Here is a 23,282-nt window from a genome sequence, read left to right on the forward strand (position 1 = left end):
TCCATCCCTGGCAGTGTTCAAGGCCAGGTTGGATGAAGCCTTGGGTGATATGGTTTAGTGTGAGGTGTCCCTGCCCATGGCAGGGGGTTGGAACTAGATGATCTTAAGGTCCTTTCCAACCCTAACTATTCTATGATTCTATGTATCCAAAGCACTCTCATCACAGGAAACAGTGTTAAGGACCATCACTGTGTGGTAGCTTTGACCACCAACAAACAGCTCAATGACCAGATAGCCTCTTCCTGTTTCTTGGGACTCTTAAGTTTTTTCACATGCTGTGCTGCACTGAAGAAACAGATGCGAAAACTGAAGCTCTTCACAAAGAAATGAAAGTGTATATGGAAAGGAATGAGTTCCTCAAAACCTCTGCAGCTGTATTGCAACTAAGATAAATTTGCCATAGTAACTATCCATAGAAAGTACCAAATATCCCATTAAACTGCTGCTTGTCATATTAAACTTCTTTAATTGTGCTGGGCATCAACACTTACAGCAGAACTATGGACAGAACACTTCAAACACTTCTGTGCTCTTTGGGAACCTTCTCAGACATGTGCAGTGAGCAAAGGTTATGTACATTCTTGGAGAATGTTTATTTATCCAGAAGTTTAGGGCACTGAAGTTGGCTTGATGAAGAACTTGTGGCTTTGACCCTTGCCATTCTTGGCTTGTGAAGAAAAGACACTGATACCTGTTTGGTAGCTGAAAAAATACCTAGAGAAACATCCCATCCTCCCTTCATATCCAGATATTCCATGTTCAACAACCTCAGGAGAAATCAACATGCATATTAACAGTACCCTGATACCTCTCCTGTGTGAACTCCAAGTGAAAGTAGTTAAAACCCCCAAATAAGGCAAACTGTTTGGAACCCATGTACTTTACGTAATCAGAAATAAGTTTCAGGACACAATGGGAAAAAGATCTATTCTCACCTTGCTAAAATCCTCAGTACTCTACTGAGATGCTGCATTAAGGGATTCTATAGGTACATTGTGAATAAAAGACAGACTAGGGACAAAGTAGGCCCCCTCTGGAAGCTATCAGGAGAACTGGCTACTCTGGATTTGGAGAAAGCTGAGGGTCTGAATGACTTCTTCGCCTCAGTCTTCACTGGCAAATGCTCTGACAGCACCACCCAAGTCTTGGAAGACAGATGCAGGGACTGTGAGAATGAAGACCTTGGGCCCACTGTAGGAGAGGATCTGGTCTGAGACCATCTTAAGGACCTGAAAGTGCACAAGTGCATGGAACCTCAAGAAATCCATTCATGGGTACTGAAGGAGCTGGCAATTGAAGTTGCAAAGCCACTGTCCATCATATTTGAAAATCATGGCAGTCAGGTGAAGTTCCTGATGACTGCAAAAAGGGAAATATAACCCCCATTTTCAAGAAGGAGAAAATGGATGACCCAGGGAATTACAGACCAGTCAGTCTCACCTCTGTTCCTGGCAAAATCTGGGAGCAGATTCTCTTAAAAGGCATGCTAGGGCACATAAAGAATAACAGGGTGCTTGGTGACAGCCAGCATGGGTTCACTAAGGGGAAATCCTGCCTGACTAATTTGGTGACCTTCTATGATGGGGCTATAGAACTGATGGACAGGGGTAGAGCAGCTGACATCATCTACATGGATTTGTGCAAAGCGTTCAACACTGTCCTGCATGACAGCCTTGTTTCTAAATTGGAGAGACATCAGTTTGATAGGTGGACCACTCAGTGGACAAAGTACTGTCTGGATGGCTGCATACAACGTGTTGTGGTGAAGGGCTCAGTGTCACAGGTACAGGTGGGGCAGAGAAGAGATTCAGAGCAGCCCTGGGGAGAAGTTGGGGTTGTTGGGCAATGAGAAAATGAACATGAGCCGGCTTCAGTGTGCGCTCAATTCCCAGAAAGCCAACCATATTCTGGGCTGCATCAAAAGGAACATGACCAGCAGGTCAAAGGTGATCCTGCCCCTCTACTCTGTTCTCCTGAGACCTCACTTGGAGTATTGTGTGCAGTTCTGGTGTCCTCAACATAAAAAGGACATGGAACTGTTAGAACAAGTCCAGAGGAGGCCACAAGGATGATCAGGGGACTGGAGCACCTCCCATATGAAGATAGGCTGAGAAAGTTGAGGCTGTTCAGCCTGGAGAAGGCTGCATGGAGACCTCATAGCAGCCTTCCAGTATTTAAAGGGGGCCTATAGGGATGCTGGGGAGGGAATCTTCATTTTAGGGACTGTAGTGATAGGACCAGGGGTAATGGGTTAAAACTTCAACAGGGGAAATTTAGATTGGATCTAAAGAAGTTCTTTCCTGTTGGGGTGGTGAGGCACTGGAATGGGTTGTCCAAAGAAGTGGTAAATACCCCATCCCTGCCAGTATTCAAAGCCAGGTTGGATGGGGCTTTGAGAAACCTGGTCTAGCGTGAGGGGGGTAGGAACTAGATGATCTTAAGGTCCTTTCCAACCCTAACTATTCTATGATTCTATTATGCTACCCCAAGATGCTAATCCAGAAATCAGTGATAAATTGTAGAGAATTCCATCACTGCTAGGCATCCTTACTGGAGCAACAGAGGCAAGAAGAAATTAAGTGGGATAAGAATCATGGGAACCAGCACTTTGTCCAGGGCCAGTCCCCCCATTCCTTTTCAAAATCATAAAATAAATTGGACTCAGGTGCAAGGGTGTTACAGCTGAAAATACATGTCTCTATTCATTCCCCTCTCTAAATAGCAAGCTATTGATATTGCTTGGGTGAGAGATTGGTACATAGATGAATAATGTTATTATCAACCTAAGCAGAACAGAAGTACTCGAAGGAAAAAAGCCTAATCAAACATGCTCAGTGCTCACACCTGTAGTTCAGCATCCATTAGCTAAAGATACAGACTCATGATCAATTCAACTTGTATTGCAACAGAATGTGATTACTTGACACAAAGCTTTTATCTTGCAACACTGAAATCACCTCGAAAAAAGAGATATTTTGAAGGAAAGAAAAAGTAAAATCGGGAGGGGAGGGGAAGGGAGGGCGAGGAGCTGAGCGGAGAGGAGAGGGAAAGAGAATGAGAAAGGGAAAGGGAAAGGAGGATTGTACCTGGGCATTTCTTAAAGAGGGGTCTGGACTCAAGGAGGGCAATAATCAAAAACTTTCTGTGCATTTGTTTCCAAAATGTGAGCAGTGTCTCCAATAAGCTTCATGTCTTTGTTGTTACAGGATGTCTGACAACAGCATAACCAAAAGCGCTGATCTTTGGTAATGTTGCTAGTTTACCTGCTTACTTGGAGCAGCTCCAAAGTAGCATAATTGTGAAACCTGAAACCATGGCTTGTATCTAAATTAGTATGTGGGTTAGGGAAACAGAGAACAGTTCTCTGCACATTTTGAATTAACTAGGAAGTGGGTGATCAAGTCCTGCAGATATTGCTGCAGGTTGCTAGCAAACCCTCTGTAAAACCCAGAAAGCTTCCCAGATCTTGCATATAGAAATGGTGAAATGTTTTGCAGTAAAGCTGAAAACCAATATTGCATTAGCAGAGTAGCTCAAAGGCACTTTGTTTTATTAAAGAATGTTTCTACCAAATGCAAAAATTTTGACTGTGTAGCTACTTGTGAAGTCCTGAAATATTTTTTTTAGTACAGATCTCCATCCATTTTAAGACTATTTTGTTGATTGCTGCTTTTACATAATGAAAAACATGATCAGAGATAACAGAGAATTTGCCATTTTTTTTAAGCAGAACTTCTCATTGATCTAAATTGGGAAATCTTGTTTCCAGAACAGATGCACAGATTACATCAATGGTATTCACCTAGTACTTAACAACTATTCAATGTAAGTCCCAGACTACACATCTGATAGAGGGTATTCCCATTTTGTGTGAGAATGTAGAGAAAAACACATGAAGGATAAACATCACCCAAAAGTGAACGTCTAAGTATACATTTAGGATTGATAGCTGAAAAATATTAAGCATGTATGTAATCTTACTCCCAAAAGAAAACCCACAGATTTCATCCAAAATCCTTTGGTATGTTAAAGCTCACCAGCCTGAGCCTTATGGTGTCTCAATATGAGCTTAGATATTCAGAACACTTCATTTGGGCAGTGCTGCTGGCATAAGGAAAGTGATTTCAGACTACAGATGTGTAATCGTACGCAGATGTCTATCCTTATTTAAAGGGGAACACAAAATTAATTCCCAATTAAAATATAGGTGAAACCTTCTATTGTCTGATAAGAAGCCTTAATAATTACTTCTTTTTTTTTAATAAGAAATATTTATACACCTGAGCCAGTTAATTTTGCACTGCATGGTATACTCCATTTCATATGCATGAATAAAGAACAGCTACTGGAAGTATTCAGAGATGGAGGACAGACATAATCAAGGTAACATAATTAAGCAGAATTACTCAGTTACATCAGTTTTACTGCTTTCTTTATAGCCATCTACTTTCTATCACCTCCCATGATAAAGTCATAGCTGTCTTATCTTTTTTTTGACACATTTTAAATTCTTGTTTCTAACTAGTGTTCTCAACATTCCCTCACAAAAAGTCCTTTTGTATATGGTGTAACCCCAAACACATTGTGTTAAACCCATCCAGCACTCACACTGCTGGAGGTAGACACTGGTTTCTAATACAGTGTAACGCGTTATGCGTTTTGTTTTGTTCTTTGCAGAAGTCCAGACATTGAGTGAATATATTAGACACATACTTTGATTCATAACAGAAGAGTCTTTGAAACAATTTAAAATGCATATCAATGTGTGTTTGGAATTCCTATTAAGTGATCATTTAGGCTTAATCAACAGAATTAACAGATGCATTTGCATGATTTACCTTCAGAGTCCTAAATTTTGCATCTTAGATTCTGAAATCTTCACTCAGGAATAATTATAACTCACTCAAAGAGAATTAGGATAGTCAACTGCAGGAATTACTCTAAAATTCTAACATAAACTATAACAAGTATTTACATGAGAAAAATATGTTTTCCTGTGCCTTCATACTATGATATAATCAGCCCATATCTTTTTATTTTACTAGAATCAGATAATCTGGAAGATAGGATGTGTGCCACATAAGGCCAAACAAACAAAACCAGAGATAGTGAAGATACACGAATTTGCCAGTTGTGTAAGTTAAAACATTTCGTGACTGATAACTGCCATCTGGTGGTTAATTGATGGATACATTTTATTCCTTTATAAGTAAAATAAAATACATTAATTTATTTTAAAGATACCATGGACTATTCTAGCTAAGGAAATGATAATGGGCAATGAGTTTAAATATTAATTTCCTAAGTTTTTTTTTACTTTTGTTCCTGTTGCACAACAACAGCAAGTTGTATCTAGAACAATCTTCTGCAAGGAATTACTAAAGGATGGCTTCCCTCAAGACTTATTTTATCTATAACTTGGATTAGATTTATCTACTTCTACTTAGGCAGATAAATAACTTCTCATTCATATTTCTATCAGAATGATTTAATTTATTTTTAAATTGCAGTGATTTATGTTTTGCAGTGCTGTCAGCCATGCTAGCAGTATCATTTGTAGTCTTGTCTACAGATTGTAGCAGAATTACATGGTGAATCCTTGCCCAATTACACATAATACTACAAAAACTTCAGTGTGGCAGAGTTTCTCCCATAGCATTAATATTCTTTGCGGTGGAGGCCCTTAAAGAGTCTGAAAAATTTATCTCTGATTGAAGCAGACTGAAAGCATGTCTCCACTCTGCTTGTAGAAAACCTTAGTCTTACATGTGTATTCTCTAATTGTGGTGCATGTAATTATAGCTGGAGGATGAAGATATGAGCAAAAAGACTGAGGGAAATTTAATTCACCTGGTCTTTTGGAATTTAGAGTTTGAGCTGTTGAAAGGTAGTCAAAGAAATAATATTGAAATTAGAAAGGAACACAGAACTCTTTTTTGAAACTAGCCTTATACCAGTCCCATGAGTAAGACAACTCCTTCGAGGTCAGACATACACAGGTGATGTCAACGTACTTATACTGAACTACATACATTAACTGAGATTTCATACACTAAGGAATGATTTTCATGATAAATGCACAACTTTAACTATATTTCAGCCTACCGTTGTCTAATTCTAAGAGTTTCAAAACTGATTCTTCTGTTTCTCAGAGGTGTAAATATTTCAGTCTAATGCTGCTGAACAATAACCATTTGGGTTCTCTCCGAGGAGAGAGGGGATTGTCATTACAGAAAAGCTGAGGAGCTCTTACATTCTTTTCTGCTAAAAACTACAGGCAAATACTCATCCAGTTTTTCTAGACCCAGAAGAGTTAAGTTCTTGGCAGATCTGTATGATCATAATTTCAAATTCACTTCCATAGTTTTAAGGTAAATGTATGGGGGACCAATAATAACAGACATCAACATCATGAAATCTAATAAAAGACTAGATAAAAAAGCATTGAAGGTGTTCAAAGTCCCCCAGTTTCATTTCTCAGTCCTATAATTTTCATATTGCTTGAAATTCAGCATTTTATCTCGTATAGCAGGCATTTTATTGCACATAATTTTCATTCCATTCTGAAATTATGATTTTGACACTTTCTTGAGCTGTTACAAGGGTTTGTGGCATACTGTAGTTCACCTGTGCAAAAAGAGATACCACATCATTACACACAGCTACCTCCACCCTCAACTGTGTTGTTTCATCACCTACTTTTAGTTTTATCTGTCTTAGAAACAAGATGATTTAGCTCATGTTACAATTCTTTTCAGTCCCTTCTACCTTAATACTGAGCTGTTGCATAACTTTATCCAATCTAGCACTGAGGTAAAAAAAGAAAATCTACATTGATCTTTTAAGTCCAGATTCTGCAGTAAACAGTCATGACATCCTGTGATTAAAAAAAAATCCCCAGCTCTTTATAACTTTGGAAGCTGCTTTTTCAACTTGCCATGAAGTAAGAGGAACAATTGGTTCTAAGAGACTTTGTAGAGATAGTTAAGACATTTAGAAGTAGTGCTTGATTGGGAATTACTCTGCCAACAGTGTTGTGATAAATTTGACTAAGCACCTCAAATTTTAATTCCTCCTTTCTCTCTGGTGTCTTACCCAACTCAGATAGCCATGTCACTTCATGGGTATACAGTCTGCTGCAGAACAGAACCTCAATAAGGACTGCAAACAGAACCATTAACCAAGTTATAAATTGTGAGAATTTTCTTAGATGTATTCTTCTCTTCTAGATCCAGTAGTTTCCTTTCATTTCTCCCAGTACAGCTCAAAATACTCTCCATAACAGAAACCCCATTGTTGATCATTAACAAGACGTTCAGAGGTGTTTAAAGCCTTCAACTGACTTGATGTGGGTGGCCATCTGTACACACAGGATCCCACTGAGATCAGCCCAGGTGCAGTTCTCTGAAAGCAATGGTACGGTTGTAGCCGCACATAGAAAGCTGTCAGCAAATGACTTTGTCTTGTTTCTGACAAAGCACCCATTTGCACATGTTCATTATAAAACAGTATCATTAGTATTATTTTCTGAATCTAGAAAGCACATGCATCTCACTGATTCTGAGCTGACATAAATATGATCTACTCTCAGGGAAAATTGCTGTAATGGGATATAACACAGGAATTTACCAGACTGCTATGTATGCACAGGCCCAGACAGGAATTTCTTAAAACCTGCTTTCACTGGAAAATATTAATAATGTCACACTTTCCTCAGCAAGACACTTGTACCTACAGAAACTTTATCAAGAAAAGGTTTTTAGGACCAGGTGAAAATTCTAATCCAAAGCAAGGCTGACACCAAACCAGCAGCCCTTAGTATTCATGCAGGAATGAAAATCCTTCTCCCATACATGACTGAGAGTGTTGCAACAAACGTAAGTCCTTCAACATCTAATGTTTAAAATTATTTCATGCCTAGTGAATACCTGATTACAAAAAAAGTAAAGCAGCTTTCATGGGAAAGGACAACAACAAAAGAGAAAAGGCTGAATTTATACTTCTGAGAAAAGAGACTTCAAACTCTTGCTTTATATCAGACAATATAAGGTTTTCTGCACCACAAGCACATGCCCTAACACAAGTGTAATCACTGCTATATGAAGAGCTTTTCTCAAAGGACAACACAAAACATAACTTTTGCCCTAATACATATCACCCCCCCCCCCCCCCCCCCCGAATGTTAGATCTCAGGGAGCTTTGTTGGGTGGGAAAACCCTTTCCACTTTCTTGTTCTTTTTACTCAGCACCTGAATCATGGCTGCAAATTAGGCAACTGTGGCCAGTCAGTGTTTATCAGGACAAAGTAAAGAGCAGGAATTTGTGCTGTGGGGGTGGCACCTTCCTGACATGACTTGTGTGATTGAAATGACAGTTTAAAAAAAAGAAAAAATTTCCGTTTAACTGCCCTTCCAAAGCAGGTAGGTTTTGTCATTTGAGTTTAGTATTTAGCCATGAATATTTAGTGATGAATAACTGTTGAGCTAAAAATTAATTTGTTCGTGATTCATTTTAGAACACCTAGTCATTCCACCAGAACTGTTCTATGGAGAGTTCTGACCACATTAATTAAAACCAAACAGAATGTCAGGTCTACATGCCAAGTCTACAGAGGAAAGCTGAAGTTCAGAGCCACTATGAGCAGCTTCGAATGGATGTGGTTCCTAAATTTTTCAGTCTTGCCCTGACCCAAACACTGTGAGGTAGAGAAGACCATGTCTGACCCTTTAGTTCTACTTAGTTGGGTGTGTATTTTGCAACATGTTTAGAAAAAAGCCTGTGCCACCACACTAGGCACCTCCACCCTTTGCTCATGTTTTTGATGTGACTCAACCAGGCTGGTGATTGCACTAGTTCTGGTTAGTGACAATTGGAGATCCTCCTTCTACCAAACATTCTGGTTATGTCCTTACAGCCCTGTTCACAGAATTCACTTTTAATGATTAAATATTACTAGTCTTTGGTTATAAAATAAGGATGAGAAAAAATGCTTTGTGTCCTTGACTGCATCAGAACCAGAAAAAAACCCAAAACCAAAACCCCCAAACAAATAAAAAGTAACATTATTCCTCCATTACTTAAAAGTAAACTAAAAAGTGTACTTAAAAAAAAGTAGTTGTAATTTGCGTGTCTCCAGCCTTTATCAGGACTTCTCAAAGTTCTAGCTAGCAAAGCTAGCTGTGTTTATTGAATCAAAATATTTTCTGGTATCATTTGCTGAAAATGCTGTCTTTTCATTTTGAAACTTCTCTGGGCACTCAAGTAAAGCTTAACAGTGCTCTATTGAGAAGGGGCAGCTGCACAGACTGTTAAATATTGGCGTATTTCTCTTAAAGAGATTTTAAAGAAATTTCCAACATTTGAGGATCTGGCTCTTGTCATGGATTTGTGAGAACATTTTCGTAACTGTAGGAATAGACAGGAAAAAACAGGATGCAGCAGCTGACAAGAACATACATTTTATGTTACCGATATGCTCTTAATTTTTAAATGAAATTTTAATAATATAATATATAGCTGCATGCACACTCTGTGGTTTTAGTGTGCCTTTTTGTCTTTACAGAAAGTCAGATATGAGCTTTTTCATCCAGTCATAATCCCTTTGAGTATCTTCTCTCTCAAAAGACAAGTCTTAAGTGCACTCAAAAATACTGAAGCACAAGCTATACTGTATTCTAAATATGGGAAGCACAAGGCCAAACTTTTTATCACTTAAATTACATTAAAGTACCTGATGTAGTGCACATTCACAGTGTGGAATGATTCAGACCATCTATCACCAGCTACATTAGGCATCTAACTGTAATGCTCTGAATTGCAACATTAGGCATCTCCCTTTTCCACTGACTACACTGAAAATTTAAGAGTCTAAGTCTGATCTGTTTAATTAAATCAAAGCCAGATGATTACAGCAGACTAATGTGCATGAAATGATCCTCATTATTAGAAATTACTTAGCTATGTGTATCACCTGACAAAACTAGTTGCAGGACATGACTGGTTAAAATTACTTGAGCTAAAGTATATGTGTGAGGATTGAATATGTCTTTTCTTCTTGGGCTCAATGCAGACAGCAGTGCATTAAGGGAGAAGTAAAAATCCAAACAACCCAACTTAAAAGCAACTTAAAGCTTTGATTTTAAAATGTGATCAGAATTTCTTATGCAATCACTGCTTCTTGCACCTGCCACTATAAGGAAAAAGTGGAAGCCTCCTTCAGCTACTGTAAAACTTGTAACAGAAATATATCAATTGGCATCACCCATTCAAGCTGGAGTTCCTGTTTTTAACTGTATAGAATTGCTGAAGAGTGCCTAAAAGCCTTTTTGAAAAACCTTAAACCAAAATTTGGAATACAGGTGGTTTAATGAGAAATTAAGGACATTCAGAACGTCACAAAACTGACCTCTCCTTCAAGGAGCTGACAGTGGTTATGTGGGCCTAACTTTGGGAAACTACATTTTTACAGGAGAGTTTCAAGGGCATATTAGGAGTACCTCAGAAACAGCTTATATCATTGCTGCAATTTGTCTTATGCAATGAAAGCAACCTGATAAAACAGAATTCTTTGTGGGAGTGGAGTCGCAGCAAGTTATTTTTATTTTTTTTTTCCCACAAGGATTTGTGTCTTTCCAGGTATTTCAAGACAATCACAAATTTTATAGAAATCTAGTGACAAGCCTTAATACTAATGACTGTATTATGACCGTTGGGAAGTTCAGAGGTTTGGGTCTTTACAAAATGGAGTGAGGCAGACATTCAGGTGCTATTAACTGTGGTACTGCTGCAATCATTCAAATCTAACAGAAAACACTAAGAGATACTTTTGGAGTCTGAATTCAGATCTGGGTATAAAATCAGTGCAGCATGTGGGAACTATTGATTCTGTAATTTTGCTTAGTGTTCAACCTTCTAAATAAACTTTAAAATACAGTAGCCTATAGGGTCACACTGTGATTAGACATTGTGAAAGGCAAAAATGAAATAAAACAAAGTGTGGTCACTACAGGTTCTAGTATATAATTTTGGTGACCCTCAAACCATGCCCAGGAAGTTACCATCGATAATGGGGCGCACGACATGAACACCTCGTTTATAGAAAGTCAGGACTTAAATGTCTGTTAAGAAAAATACTTACACTACCTGACGCAAGTTATAGCTACCTGTAGGTAGTTTTGGAAACAAATAAACCCAATACAGAAAGCATTCATCCTACACTTTATGGTAGAGGGAGGGAGAATATAATTTTAATTTTTGTCCTGGATGGAATAGACGCAAACATAGATTAAAGCTTTAAAGTGTTGTCTGATGCATAAGTCTCGTTATTTCTGAACAGAAGGGATTCCACCTGAAGTGAACTGGGTAGTAAATGCATAAATATGGCAACACCCGGGAAAGCAAGAACAGAGAGGACTCACTGTCTTTTGGGCTGCTCTTCAGAAACCTTTCCAGGTCCACGCTGGGGGGTCTGTTGGGCTTCTGTGGCGGCTGGCCCAGCTTGAAGAGCGGGGTCAAGGGTTTCTGTTTGGGTTTTCCTGAGCTCCTGTCCCCATCCTCTTTCTCTTGTGATCCACCTGATAGCCTTCCTTCACCAAATACTGCGTTTGTCTTATGGAACTTAGAAGAGGAACCTGACTCTTCCTGGGTGATTTTGTTGAGAAAGATGTTCTTGGCAGCACTCATTCCCTTTTCTTCAGTCTTTTCCTCCATATTTTTGGGGGTTCCTTCAGGTGAACCAGAGCGGTGATCAGAAGGCTTAAGAGCGATGTTAGAAAAATGACCGCCTGCAGCTTCTGCAGAATGGTTACTATTTTCATCCATTTCCTTTGTTGCTTTAAATGAGTGTATATTTTGTCTAGGGCCTGATAGTCCTTTTTGCAGAAAAATATTTTTATTAGAAGTGTCTTCACTGTGGGAGACATCGTGGTTTAGAGAAGGTTTCTGTGCAAGAGGTGGTTTAGAGAAAGAAGAATTGGGCTCATTTTCTTGTGTTGCAGACAAGAACTTTTCCTTAACTGCAGTTACTTTTGAAAATGCTGGTTTTGCCTCACTCTCCTGTGATGCAAAATTTGGACTTGGTTTTGCTCCCAGAGAACTTTTTTCTTTCTCATAAGGAGCAGAGTTAAGGAACCTGTTCTGTGCAAGCTTTGGATACAGAGACACTGGCTCTTCCTTTGCCAAGTCACTGGTTTTGGTGGGGAGTTTAGTGCATCCAGCTTTTTCATAATTTTCTCTGTTAGTTGCCTGAAGCTGAACTCCAAACCTTTGTGCCACTGGTTTCAAATATGGGGGCTTTGGATCCTTTTCTGTTTTATCATCACTTGAAGGCTTGACTGCCAGAGGAGGCTTAGGATGAACAGGTTTGTGAAAAGTACTGAGTCCTGAAGAAGAAGTTGCATTTCCTTGGCTTGCAAATTTCTCAAATGCTGCTTTCCTTGTCTGTAATCCTGTATGGATAGGTTGTCCAGAGACTTTGAAGGGACGGCTGTTACCAGAAACATCCTCTGTGGGGTTGCTGCCCGTGTTAAATTTTGCCATGAGTGACTTTACATCTACCCTGACATCCTGTAAGCATAAAGAAGACAAAAAGAAAGAGCAGCAATGAGAAAGTCGTTGTTGCAATGTTCACACATACTGTACATTAAAGAGTTTCCTGATCTGAGGCTCGTAGTACTGCTGATTGGCTGTGGAGATATTGTATCACATCTTCCTGTAGGGTTAGAGAGGCTTTGTATTTTATTATACCCCTGCTGTGGCTACACAATCTTTTAAAATTTTCAGTGCAGGTACTCCCCTTAAAGCATGGTCCTGCAGATCCTTTTGGGCATACCAAAAATTCTCTTTATTTCTAGGATTAGGAACTGAACACTTGATAAAACCAAGAAAATACATACTACTTTAAAATTAATATATCCTTAAAAATATGAGTGTCCTATGAGAAGCATAGACTGTACTAGAACTTGGATTACTAGACTAATGTTATTCCTGTAAAATCCTTAGAGAACTACATGTTCCCTTGTGAAATCAGAAATTCTTCTGTTTTCGGATGTGTGTGCCAGGTTTTCTTTCCCTTCTCAGCCATTTTTCTTCCCTGCTTCTCCCCCTTTCCTCTCTGTGTCCTTGTTTGTCTTCTCAATTTTGTATCTGGAAAAAAAAAAGTGTATGTGTGGATGGAGAATTAAAATATGTGGAGTAAACTAGGAAGATACAACAGTCAAAACACCTACTAACTCTCAAAAATACATAACTTCTTGCAGAAAAAAAAAAAGAAAGAAAGAAAAGAAAGTTGAACAATTCCAAGTGGAAAACACACATCTTCATTTGAAATTGGTTTAATTTGTCAGCCCTGTTCAACAACTTTCAGGACCAGTCTTTAGTGTGAGCTGAGAGCAAAAGCTCAATATGTTTGAATTCAGCACAGTTAAAACATAGTGCAGTGAAGGATAGGGGCAATAGCGAGGCAGCTGGACTCCTGAGCTGGGGCCAACTTTGGGTTCCAGGAGCCCTCTGCAGCAAGGACTCCTTTCTCAGTCAATAGTGGAAGCAGAGGTGCAGCTACAGCTGAACTGTTTGTTTGAAATTAAAGGAGTATCACTACAAAGTACAATAAATAGGGGTCTGAAAAATGTTTTAGAAAGAGATTGAAGAATGATATACTGTCTTTACTCAGTACAGTTCAGTAGGTATTCAAGTTGTTTTTTTTTACTTCACTAAACAGATCTTCTAAATTGGGGTGTTGCTCCTTTCGCCTTCAGTTTGATTTTATCACATTACATGAATTGCCAGTTATGTTGGAATAGTTTTACCTCTGACTTCTGCAACTTACAGTTATCTTTCCCAGTCTTTCAGTATCACCAAGAAATTAATTCTTTCCAAACACTGTGTATTAAACTACGAAGTTACTTACAATAAAGACAGAAAAACTAAGACATATGTGAAACCTACCCTAATGCACCATATTGTCATTTCTTTTGCACATACAGAGAAGAGAGGAAGTACATATTTACTATAAAGATTATCAGGTGTAAGCTACCTTCTGCTATTTGATGCATATGCACTCACACACACACAATTACACTACAGAAATGTATATATGTATCACTAATCATTCAAGATTTCTCCCACACTGCCTCACAAAGAATTTATTTCACCCTCTTAGGCAGAAAGTTAAGTTAATTGCAGTGCCAGAGAGAATAACAGTTTTTTGTCTCTGATCTGTTTTGACTTTGTACTGCATGCTTCTGACTTTGGCTTTGTAATGCATGCTTTTTTTTTTTTTCAACTGCTGCAGCAAAATCTAAACCATCAGAGATACTGTAACTTTACCTTAGTGTCTGAAGTCTTCAGAATTTATAAATAGCAATCTGATCAGCTGCTTGGCCAACTCAGAAGCTCATTTCTTTTGAAAGTTCTAGCAATACATTGATTCCTCCACTACCCCTTCCATTTGAAATTTAAGAAAATGTTCTGTGTCAAATTATAGCAATGTGATCGTCCTGGAAAAGAGACATTCATCATGCATACTTTTGGAAGCTGGAAATGCAGCTTTGAAAAAACCTATTGTTATGAATTTGGTTTCACAGAAGTTTTCTATATCTTTGTAATAGCAAGATCGATTATATTCATGCATGCTTTAGACTGCACTGAACCATTCACGACTGCTGTGTTATGACTATCAATGTATTTCCTTTAATAAATTTCCTACCAGCATTGTGAACAAACTTTGCCCTAGTCGTGCAGATTTACAAGCACTTCAAGAGTAAAAAGCTCCTGGGCATGTGGTAGAGTTTATGATCAGCATTGTAGCCTCTGTCTTTTACTTACTTGCCAGTAGTAAATGGTGAAGGTAACACTAAGGATCAGAAACTGAAGTCTACCTACTTCACTCTAATGTACGTTACCAGTTCCTGCTTTCATAAGGTAAGTTATACTAGAAGCCATATTGTGGATTATAATGTAAAAACTGACTGGCCAGAGAGATAGAAAAGGAACTGGGATAATGAGAAAATCTTTTAATTGTGGCTATGCTCACAGGGTAATCTCCACAGTTTCTGTTTCCCTTCCCAGAACTGACAGCAGTTACCATTAGCACATACAATATACTGTAAATCATGAAATGGGAACTTGAAAAGATTCTGAAGGGAGATTAAGTTCACCATAACCTTCCCCTCTAAAGTGCAAAGTGCCCGTGGGACAGAGGAGCCTCGTGCAAGAAGTATTTGGGTTCTTTTCCGAACTTTCTCTTTGTACTACATTGGGAAATTCAGTGCAAAATATTTTGGATTTTCAGCTTCTGATATGAACTGGAAGCAGCACATAAGGGGCACAGTAACGTTTGCTTTGATATGAGATGGCTGCATTAGTCAAATCTGCTCAAATCTGGAACAATACTTGGGTTTTAGTTTCCATTCCATGGATTCATCAAGGAGATTTGTATATGCAGTACTTTCCCAGCCTCCCACTGCCTTCAACAAAGAATCACACAGATATCAAGATGCACTTGTACAGCCTTCTTCCACATCTGGATCTTAATGACCCCTCAGTGTAAACAAGGGAAATTATCCATTCTTTACAATGTAACTGCATGCTCCTATGCAGTTTAATAAGAACACAGAAATACAAATGTTTCAACTGTATTCTTCTTGAATTAACTGTGAATATTCAAGTCTCAACTAGCAGCTTGATAAAAAAAAAGTTGCTTTGTTTTGGCATAAATATGGTCTCATTATTGACTTTTCAGCCTTGGTGAAGCCAAGCACTTCAACTTCCCCTTGTGCTTGCTCTTTCTTCAAACAGCAACACCGGATCAAGAAAAGGGTGTGCATACGATACTCACTTAAGCAAGTGAAATATATATAACTGTTGACTGTACAACGCACTTTGCAATGCTGTCTAAGTGATTCCCTGATGAGAGGCTCACATCCTCTATGTTATCCTGAGAGTATAATTTCAAGGATCCTTCTTTAACACTAGCAAGGCAAAACCAGCATACTCATGAATACATGTAGCTGTCAAAATTAGACAAGACAGTGTTCCAGCCTGATCACACTGCATTCTGTATCTTTTCCATTGTGCATTACTCTACACTTCCATTGTCCCTCTCTTGTCACTTTTTCTCATTTTTTACCTAGTCATAACGTCAACTACATCATATTTCAGGAATATGAGAGGAAAATATAGTTCATACACTCAAGGTCAGACTGAGACCAGAACTAGTGAAAGCATAGGGCTTGACCAGAGCAGCCAGATGAAATCCCAGTTTGGACTCAAACTATTGTCACAGCTTATGCATGAGGCCAAAGCACCTATCCATTCATGGTCATCTATTCGTTCTATGTCCTGCTAAATTCAGCACAAAGTTCAACTCCTGTTTTCTGGCTCTTTTTTGGTGCTTGTCTGTCAAAATAAAAAACCTATCAACTATTGGCAAGTCAGTCTTCAACAGCCGAAACCTGGCAACTTCACCATGAACGTCTATCCAATAAGAACATGGGTTTTAACATGGCTTTATATAGTCACAGACTGTCATGGTACTTAATAATTTGGGTTCTAAAAATTATTTTTCTCATATGCTAATCAACAGCTTTCAGAATAATGTAAATTTTCTAGAGTAACAGCCCAGAAAAGAAGCAGACAGATCTGTCTTCATTCTGAATATAGTGTATACAGTAACTGCCTTATGAACATCTTTGATTTGACTCTGGTTATTCCACTAAAGGTAATGTAACATCTCCAGATCTCCAGGAAGAAAAATGTAAATTCCTGCCACTGAAAAGTTCCTACCCTTATTTCTGTAATTTGAAGATCCGTTGCGATTGTAAAGGAAATTTTGTGCAGTTTTAAGACATTGGCTACCATTCTGATTTATCGATGGAAATAAAAATATTATTCATGACCCACTACAAATAAATGATATTCAGATATATCAACCCAGTGCATGGTATATTAAAAAATACCCCACTCACAACCAACCGGCCACAAATAATGAAAAAGGAATTACTAGAAAATAATTGCATTTAGGTGGTATCATTTCTGTTATTATTCAAAATGCAAAGAGCACTTCAAGTAGGACTGCTCTTAGTAAAATTTCAGGAAACCAGTGAAAGAGAGAAATCCATTTTGTTAACCTGGTGTCTCTTCAGCTCCCTAAGTAATTTTAAGTAAAATCTACAATTTAAATTTCTTGTTATATCATGTTATACGTAATATCTCATATCAACTCCATTTCTCCTGGAACTTTGCTCATTTATTTCTAAAACAAACACGTACAACAGTTTACCTTGATTCTCCAAAGCTCTCCAATGTTTTGTTACAGGCAGAAAAACTGGCTCCTGCAATGATACAATCCATGGGTATCTCACTTCAGCAGCCTGGTCTGTTTGCTAAGAAGAGTTCTGCTTCTCAGCAAGGGTTTGCATAACAATGTTGCTTGTGGGTTTCATTATGATCAGTGGAGAAAACTACTCTCCTCAGGATATTAAGCAAGAAGTGGTTAGGGAAAGGGAACTAAAATGTGTTCAGACTGTTTGGCTGCTGCTATCAGCAGTATTCACCATGTGATGCATTTACTGCACATTGTGAAGTCCTGTAAAACCATATTGGTGTATACAAGGTCAAGTCATTACAAAGTAATGGCTAACGAAATTTGTGTGATAACTACAGGTATAAAGACAAGTGGACAGACCTTGAAGTCTAGTTCCCTGCTACCATTGAGAATCACTGTGTACACTCCCACTTCTCAGGTGTCTGCTAATGTGTTTGTTTGCTCCCTCCTTTGCCAGAAGAGATTCTGCTGATAAGTCTTTTAAAGATTTAGTTATGTGGAGATTTTATTTATTTTTTTTAAACCATTATCACAAATTTCTTCTGCTGTTCTGCCTGTGAGTTCATTACACAAATCAAATACTTTAAAGGATAATAAAGGATTAGAAAACCAATACTGAGAAAATAAGCTTCACTTGAAATTCTAAACCTGTGTTTGTGCTAAGTTAAACCCAAACCACAAAGACAGAGCCCTCTATTAAACAGACCTCAGTGAAGGTGCTGAGCTCTTCAGAGGGGTGGGATTGCAGAATAAAAATTGTCTGAGCTTCATAAAAGATTTCTTGACTTTTCCTAATTGTTTATCATGTCCCCTTCTGCACAAAATTTTAACTACTTTTGAAATATTTTGGGGTGTTAAAATAATGATTTGGAAATGCTTGATATTTCCAGCTTAATTTTACCAAAAAGATCTATCTTAGCTAGTTCAGAAGCTTATTAGAATGCTGGATGAAGCTTATTTGAGTTAAAAACACTGCTGCATGCTTTTTATTAGCCACTAATCAATGATAACCAGTTATTTTTTTGTTGCATAACACAATGGGCTTTTTCTTAGTGGGAAAAATGCAGTTCTTTATGCTATCCATTCTGCTAAACACTGGATTTTATTTATAAAATCATGTTTACTTGTGAAAATAAACAATCAACACTGGTGATGAGGCATTTATTATTAAGGAATATTAGATTTTGTGACTGTTGCTATTCTATCTGTCAGTTCTCATGACCATTAATGTGCTAACTGTAGCAATATAGTAATTTTGCATGGGCAAACACTGCTACAAAAGCATGAGCATTGCATCAGCACTAGACAAATCTTGCAAAGATCAAAGGATGAGCTCAACTTTGCAACTCTGAATGCTAGGCAGTACGTGCCATCTTCTCTTTTGTCCAATACTCAGAAATAAATATATTCGCATCTGATAGAATGCTTCTGAGAATATAAATGGCAACAAACACAATTAAAATAACTTTCCATGCTGTGAAATTTCTGTGAAAGTTGCCCATCTGAAATGTACATTTACATTTCATTGTACACTTGCTGGTGGAAAACCTTCCTGGATCTTCTCTGTTTTTTCCACTTATTTCTGTGAAGGATGTCTGTGATGAATTTGGGGAAACTAGCTATTTTTAGGTGAAAAAAAAAAAATGATGGAATTAATATTTTAAGGAACAGGACCCACAAGCCTGAAAGCAGCTTATACATATTTTGCCTTTTTCTTTTTCACAAAAAACAACAGCAGTACCAGCAACAAAATCGCAGGATTATATTCAAGCAATACAAGAATATCAGCAATGGTAATACCTTCTCATGTATAAACATGCAATTCCATTCTCTGTGTAGACCAAAACCAGCATCTAAATCTCAGAGTAGCGATGGTGTGTTACTGTTCCCATGTGCAACTTTTATGACTGCAGCTCTAAGTTTTTTTTATCAGAGCATTTATTCAACTTCTTGTTTCTCTTTACCTTTGTGAAAAGTGTCTGCTTAGGAATTGAATTTGACAAAAAGAGGAAAGAAAAAAAGGTGGGTAAGAGCTTCACTGAGTTTCTCTGTCATGCTAGTCCATCTTTTTAAGGTATTTTTCATGTATTGATATTGTCCTGTGCTCTGAAATAGTTTGAATGTCTGGGCACTCTCATTTGAACACCTCTGGCTTTCCAATTCAGTGCTTACAAGGAATATCATAGTCAGGATCTTGTTACCTCCACAGTTCTGTCAGTACCATGGTTGGAGGTGAAGTGAAATGATATAAAATAAAAATAAATTTTTTTAAATTTCCATGCTGTTTTTAACCGATTTCTTTTCACTGACCTTAGTCTATTAAATGATCCCAAAACAGCTGAAACACCATAATAGAATTATGTGGTGAGTGACGGTAGAGAAGAACAAGACAAAAATTATTGGCTGGGGCAGGTAATCCTTAAACCATGTGTATATGAGAGAAAAAAAGTACATGGAAGAACATTTTTGGATAGCTGCATTAATATTGTTTACGCAAGTTTGACCGTCTCCTTCCTAAGTCAGAATAGCCTTGCTCTGTATATCTGTAATACGCAATGCATACAAATGTGAAGAGTACTCAGCAAGTGAAAGTCAATATTAGCACAGTTTTCCACATAAACTTCCTGCTGCCTGCTCACTCTTACAGGGCTTTTGCTTCCTAGTGGCATGCTAGGAGCAGCAGCAGAAACGACACACTTTGCCACTGATAATTTCTTTGTACATACCTGACCCTAGACAGTTATAGTCTACCTGTTTTCCTGCTGCTCCATGATTACATGTATGAGAACCTTGTCAGAGGGCAAGGCAGAGAGCCAGCAGCCCTGGTTAGCAATGCTTGCCACTCCACAGAGTTAAGGTCTGGGGAAAAGTGCCACTGTGCTGCAGTGGTGATCCTGTGACAGCATCACTTTGGAAAGTACCTGATTTTCAATAAAAGCTTTATATTGGTGAACTGGCAGGAGCTTCTAACTCCCATTGCTATAGCATGCTATGACAATAAATGTTTCTTCATGGTTCTTCAGTCTATGTTATCTTTTTGTCTGCAGACAGGACTAGACTTCCTGAAAAATGTGCTGCTGCATTTCCATTTGGTTGACATGTGAAGGTGGTTTTACTATTTATGGCACAAGTTATATGTGTTCATGAGTGAATTAGCAGCATTGTTTCATGTATACATGCACTGTCATGCTTATCAGAAAAAATGTGCTTTCCAGATATTGCTTGTGGACAGCTACCATGCAGAACTCCCTGAAAGTTCTTCAAGTCAATGCTGTGGCTCTTTAAAATCATCTTAATTCAATCTCTATACTCTTATAACCATTACCTATTGTTGTTGTAGTTATAGTTTGACAAAGAGCACAGAAATCTCTTTCCACTATTTATATTTTTCTTCCCTAGAAAAAGTAGATCTGTCAAATTCAAGAAAGAAGTCAGATGATGCTGGCAGAGTCTCTTTACCCCAGCTGTGTTTTGTGAAGGATATATTTCTGCTATAAAGGAAAGCCCAGCCTATTCCAGAGAGTCACGGTCAGGTGCATGTTAAGCTCCTGGTTTTCTGCTTGGGTGCATCCACTGTAATAAATCACTCTTTCCAGAGCACAGTCCTTCCCATTGACATCTAAAGCTGATGCAAAGCACATGCCATACAAAATAATCTTGCATGCAGAAAGTCTTTCTTTTTTGTGACTTGACCTTAGAAATGCTCTGTCAGCTTAAATCTCAAGAAATTATTTTAATACGAAGCTTGTATTCAGGTACTAACCATCTTGTTTAATTGAATTACTCATCTTCACTGCCCTGCACTCCTTGCTCTGTGCCCTGCCCCTAGGCTGCCCTCAGTGTCTCCAGCCATGTCACAGGCTCTTGCCTACCCTTTTTGCTGTGAAGCTCACTCACAGAGGACTCAGATTAAGCGGCTTTTGAACTCTGCTCTTTTTGTTCTGCAAACTCTGTGGTTTCTGCCAATGTCAGTGCTCCTGCATTCTGCCTGCCTGAGTTCAGGGGAACTGAAAACAGTGCTGCAACAGGCAATGCTCCAAACAGACCAAGTGTGAACACCAGGCCTCTACTAAACCCTTCAGAGGCACCAGAAAACCCTCTTGAAAGTGTAGAATTTGCCATAGCTGTCAAGAGCCCTGAAGCATACAGCTGCAATCCCATGAAGTACAGGGCTTGCCACAGCATCATTATTCCTCACGTCCCACAGCTTGTGCCTTGTTGAGGGCTGCAGCTGATCATCAGTGTTAGCTTGATTAGATGATTAACAAGCTAGATTGCAGGTGATGTGTGTGTAGCTGTGATGGCTGAGTTTGCAGCAACCTATTCCTAGCCTAAGGCAAGGGTGATGTGGAGAGGACCTGCTAGCCATTTTGGCAGGCAGGCAAGCAAGCAAGAAAGAAAGCAAGCAAGCAAGCAAGCAAGCAAGAAAGAAAGCAAGCAAGAAAGCAAGTAAGCAGTCTTGCTGGCTGGGAAGTTGCTAGAAGCTGTATATGAGGGGAAATCAGTAGAGGCTGGGGTGAGAGGGAGAATGGAAGTGCAAGGCAAGTCTGAAGGGAGCTGGGCATGAGCAGTCTGTGTGGGGAAAACAGATCTGGTCGCTGGGGAGCACAGGTATCCGCGCTTATTCACCCCCCCTCCTCTGTGCCCCCCAGCAGCGTTCATGCCTGTGCTCTGCCTTCTTCCACCATCAGCTCACAGCACCCTGACTAGCTCTGTGCCTCCCTGCTGGGGCTCAGGCTGTCACAGAGGGACCCAGGACTGGCTGGAGCCAGCACAAGCCTGAGTTCATGCATGCATACAGACATTTTTGCATCTGCTGTAATCTGTCCCAGCACTCAGGGAGAGGAGGAGAGAGCCTAAACTGGGGGAAGGGGAGAGTGAGGGGGAAGGGAGGGAGGAAAGAACTTGCTCAAGGAAGAAGTTGCTTAGGTTTCTTCCAAGTTCACCCTCATATAAATGGTGGGGAAGTGGATGATCCAGTGGCCTGGCTTCCCCCTTGGCATCCCCCACAGCTGCTGATACCAGGAGGAAGAGGAAGTGGAAAAGCAAGAGCAACAGACTGCTTTAGCAAGACACCACTGACTTCCCTTTCTCCTCAACATGTCCTTTCCTGCCTCTGCCTGTAAGGCAAAAAAAAAAAATGTGCAAAAACATGCAGACATCCTACCAGGAGTTGTGCAAACCTGTGGCAGAGAGAGAGGGACACTCCATATTTTCACACTGAAACTTAACCTCCTTTCCTGTGCTCTTGTATGTTAAACCCCCATCAGCTGTGCAAATTTCATCTGCTTTTAGTGCAAAGAAGCAAAACAGAAGCCCACGTTTCCCAAAACTCATCGCAGTTCCAGGCAAGGCCCTGTTCTTGGTATTTGCCTTTCTGCACTAGCTTATGGAGGCATAGAGGACTTGCAGCTGATGTCTGTGCCTCCTCAGGTAACACCTAGCTCAGTTATGAGCTTTTCTCTGGGAAAAGGGTAGCTAAGGGCCTCTATCTCTCAAAATTGCCTTCTTAAGCTTCTGAAGAAAAGGTTCCAGGTGAGAGCAAATTAGGTTCTGCTAACATGATATGATTTCTTACAAACAGCTCTTCAGTCTTTTCCTTTTAAAAAGTGGAAGATCAGACCTATATTTAGTAACCATTGCTGAAATCACATCAGTGATGATCAGGCTGCTTTTGCTTTAAAAATATGTTTGCTTAAAAAAAATAAAAAATATATTTTCATGGTCACATTTGGTAAGTAAAACAATCCATAATAAAGACAAAAATATCTTTTAATGAAACTCAACCAGCATCGTTCTGTTTTGTGCTCTCACGAAATACCTGTCACAAGTAGGACCAAATTTGAAAACATCTGAAACAGAAAAAATGAAAGCTCAAGTTAAATTCTCAGTTGCCATAAATCTTTTTCCATACCACCTCTGTACCCTTTCACAATGCTTCTGTGATAATTAATATTAT

General features: G+C 39.0%; 1 protein-coding gene across 3 annotated transcripts in view; it reads right to left on the reverse strand.

Moving 5' to 3' along the window:
• The window catches only part of FYB1 (FYN binding protein 1), a 48,827-nt gene extending 31,408 nt beyond the window's left edge, over positions 1–17,419 (reverse strand). For all 3 annotated transcript variants that reach the window (XM_031051666.2, XM_031051667.2, XM_031051665.2), the window contains exons 1-2: positions 17,279–17,419; positions 11,418–12,564 (exon numbers count right to left, since the gene is read on the reverse strand). In XM_031051666.2, coding sequence (XP_030907526.2) covers positions 11,418–12,537 — 1,120 coding nt within the window. In that variant the 5' untranslated portion in view covers positions 12,538–12,564; positions 17,279–17,419. The remainder of the gene's footprint in view (positions 1–11,417; positions 12,565–17,278) is intronic.
• Positions 17,420–23,282: the final 5,863 nt, after the last annotated feature.

The sequence above is a fragment of the Melopsittacus undulatus genome, chromosome Z (genome assembly GCF_012275295.1).
Source record: "Melopsittacus undulatus isolate bMelUnd1 chromosome Z, bMelUnd1.mat.Z, whole genome shotgun sequence".
Taxonomy (NCBI): Eukaryota; Metazoa; Chordata; class Aves; order Psittaciformes; family Psittaculidae; genus Melopsittacus; species Melopsittacus undulatus.